The sequence below is a fragment of the Sinocyclocheilus grahami genome, unplaced genomic scaffold, assembly GCF_001515645.1.
Source record: "Sinocyclocheilus grahami isolate Dianchi unplaced genomic scaffold, SAMN03320097.WGS_v1.1 scaffold368.1, whole genome shotgun sequence".
In the NCBI taxonomy this organism is placed as follows: Eukaryota; Metazoa; Chordata; class Actinopteri; order Cypriniformes; family Cyprinidae; genus Sinocyclocheilus; species Sinocyclocheilus grahami.
Window position 1 is genome coordinate 391,719 of NW_015505547.1, and position 1,168 is coordinate 392,886.

At 40.0% G+C, this 1,168-nt stretch overlaps 1 protein-coding gene across 2 annotated transcripts in view; it reads right to left on the reverse strand.

Moving 5' to 3' along the window:
- padi2 (peptidyl arginine deiminase, type II) overlaps nt 1-1,168 on the reverse strand; it is a 17,209-nt gene that overhangs the window by 8,999 nt on the left and 7,042 nt on the right. The window contains exon 1 of one of the 2 annotated variants that reach the window (XM_016230362.1): nt 655-881. The exons of the other annotated variant lie outside the window; for it this stretch is intronic. Within the exon in view, the coding sequence (XP_016085848.1) occupies nt 655-746 (92 nt within the window). The 5' untranslated portion in view covers nt 747-881. Of the gene's footprint in view, nt 1-654; nt 882-1,168 lie in introns of those variants that run through there. 2 annotated transcript variants of the gene reach the window in all.

Below are 1,168 nucleotides of genomic sequence, written 5' to 3' on the forward strand. Positions count from 1 at the left end.
GTGTTGTATTTCAATTGTCAGTCTATGTATGCATGCATCCTTTTTAGTGACATTGTGTTTAAACGGACTGTTCCTTATGTTTGGGTTCCCAGAGTCTGTAATGATGTGCTCGTCAAAATAATAATAGTCATTTTGAAATGAATCCTTTTATTTTCCATTCGAATTCCTTAAATATGTTCCTTTGATCTAAACTAAACTCAGTGGTCAGACAGTAACACGCTTTAACCCTTTGCTGGAGTTCATTTGACACTGATCCGTTTGTAACACGTAAACTTTTTCATATCATAATGTTGGCGGCTGACAGTTTTGGTCACCATTCACTCATATTGTAAGAAACAATATGCAACGCTAGTCAATAGAGACTGCGTCTGTCACATCCGCTCTCATTTTGTTCTCCACAGAAGAAAGAAAGTCAAACGGGGTTTGAAACAACAAAAGCGCGAGTAAATAATAAAGGGGTTTTCGGGTGAACTGTCCCTTTAAATATGTCTTTCGCGCTGTTAAAATAGACCGTTGTGTTTAATTCCCTTGAGCACCGTCGCGCTGTTTTCAAACACAAGAACGCATCAAGAATGACTGTCCATTTAAAATAAAACAAAGTTCTAATATTCATATGAGTTTATTCATACAGTACATGGAAATAAATTAGCCAACCTGTTTAAATTGACCGTCAACTCCGTTCCGAGCACATATGTCGTCCTTGTCGCTTTCTCAGTGTCAACTGTAAGTGATCGTCGAGACACCATGGTTTGCAAAGATGCGTCTTTCTTTCAAAGTGACTTCAACAATTCCCTTTAACCCTTTTGTGTACTTGAGATGTCACCGTGCCAGAAAGCCTATTGGTTGACTGAATGCAGGTGGATGTCTCGGGAAGTGGAAGACTTTAGCTGTGTGGAAACGCCCACATCATATATCGACTGACCGCTAGAGGGCGCGACTGAACTCATTTGGCCAACTATTGCACCGTGTTGCCTCAGGATAACAAACCGTTTTCTTCAATTTGCAAGCACATGATGCAAATACGATGACAGTAAGTAAATTGTTGGTAAGAGATGGCTTCGAATAAACCAATAAAAAACTATTTTAATGGTGATTTTAATATATTTTTCTTTCCTGGTGCACCGTGTGGAGCAGGGCCATGCACAGACATTTTGAGGGGCAGTGGCCC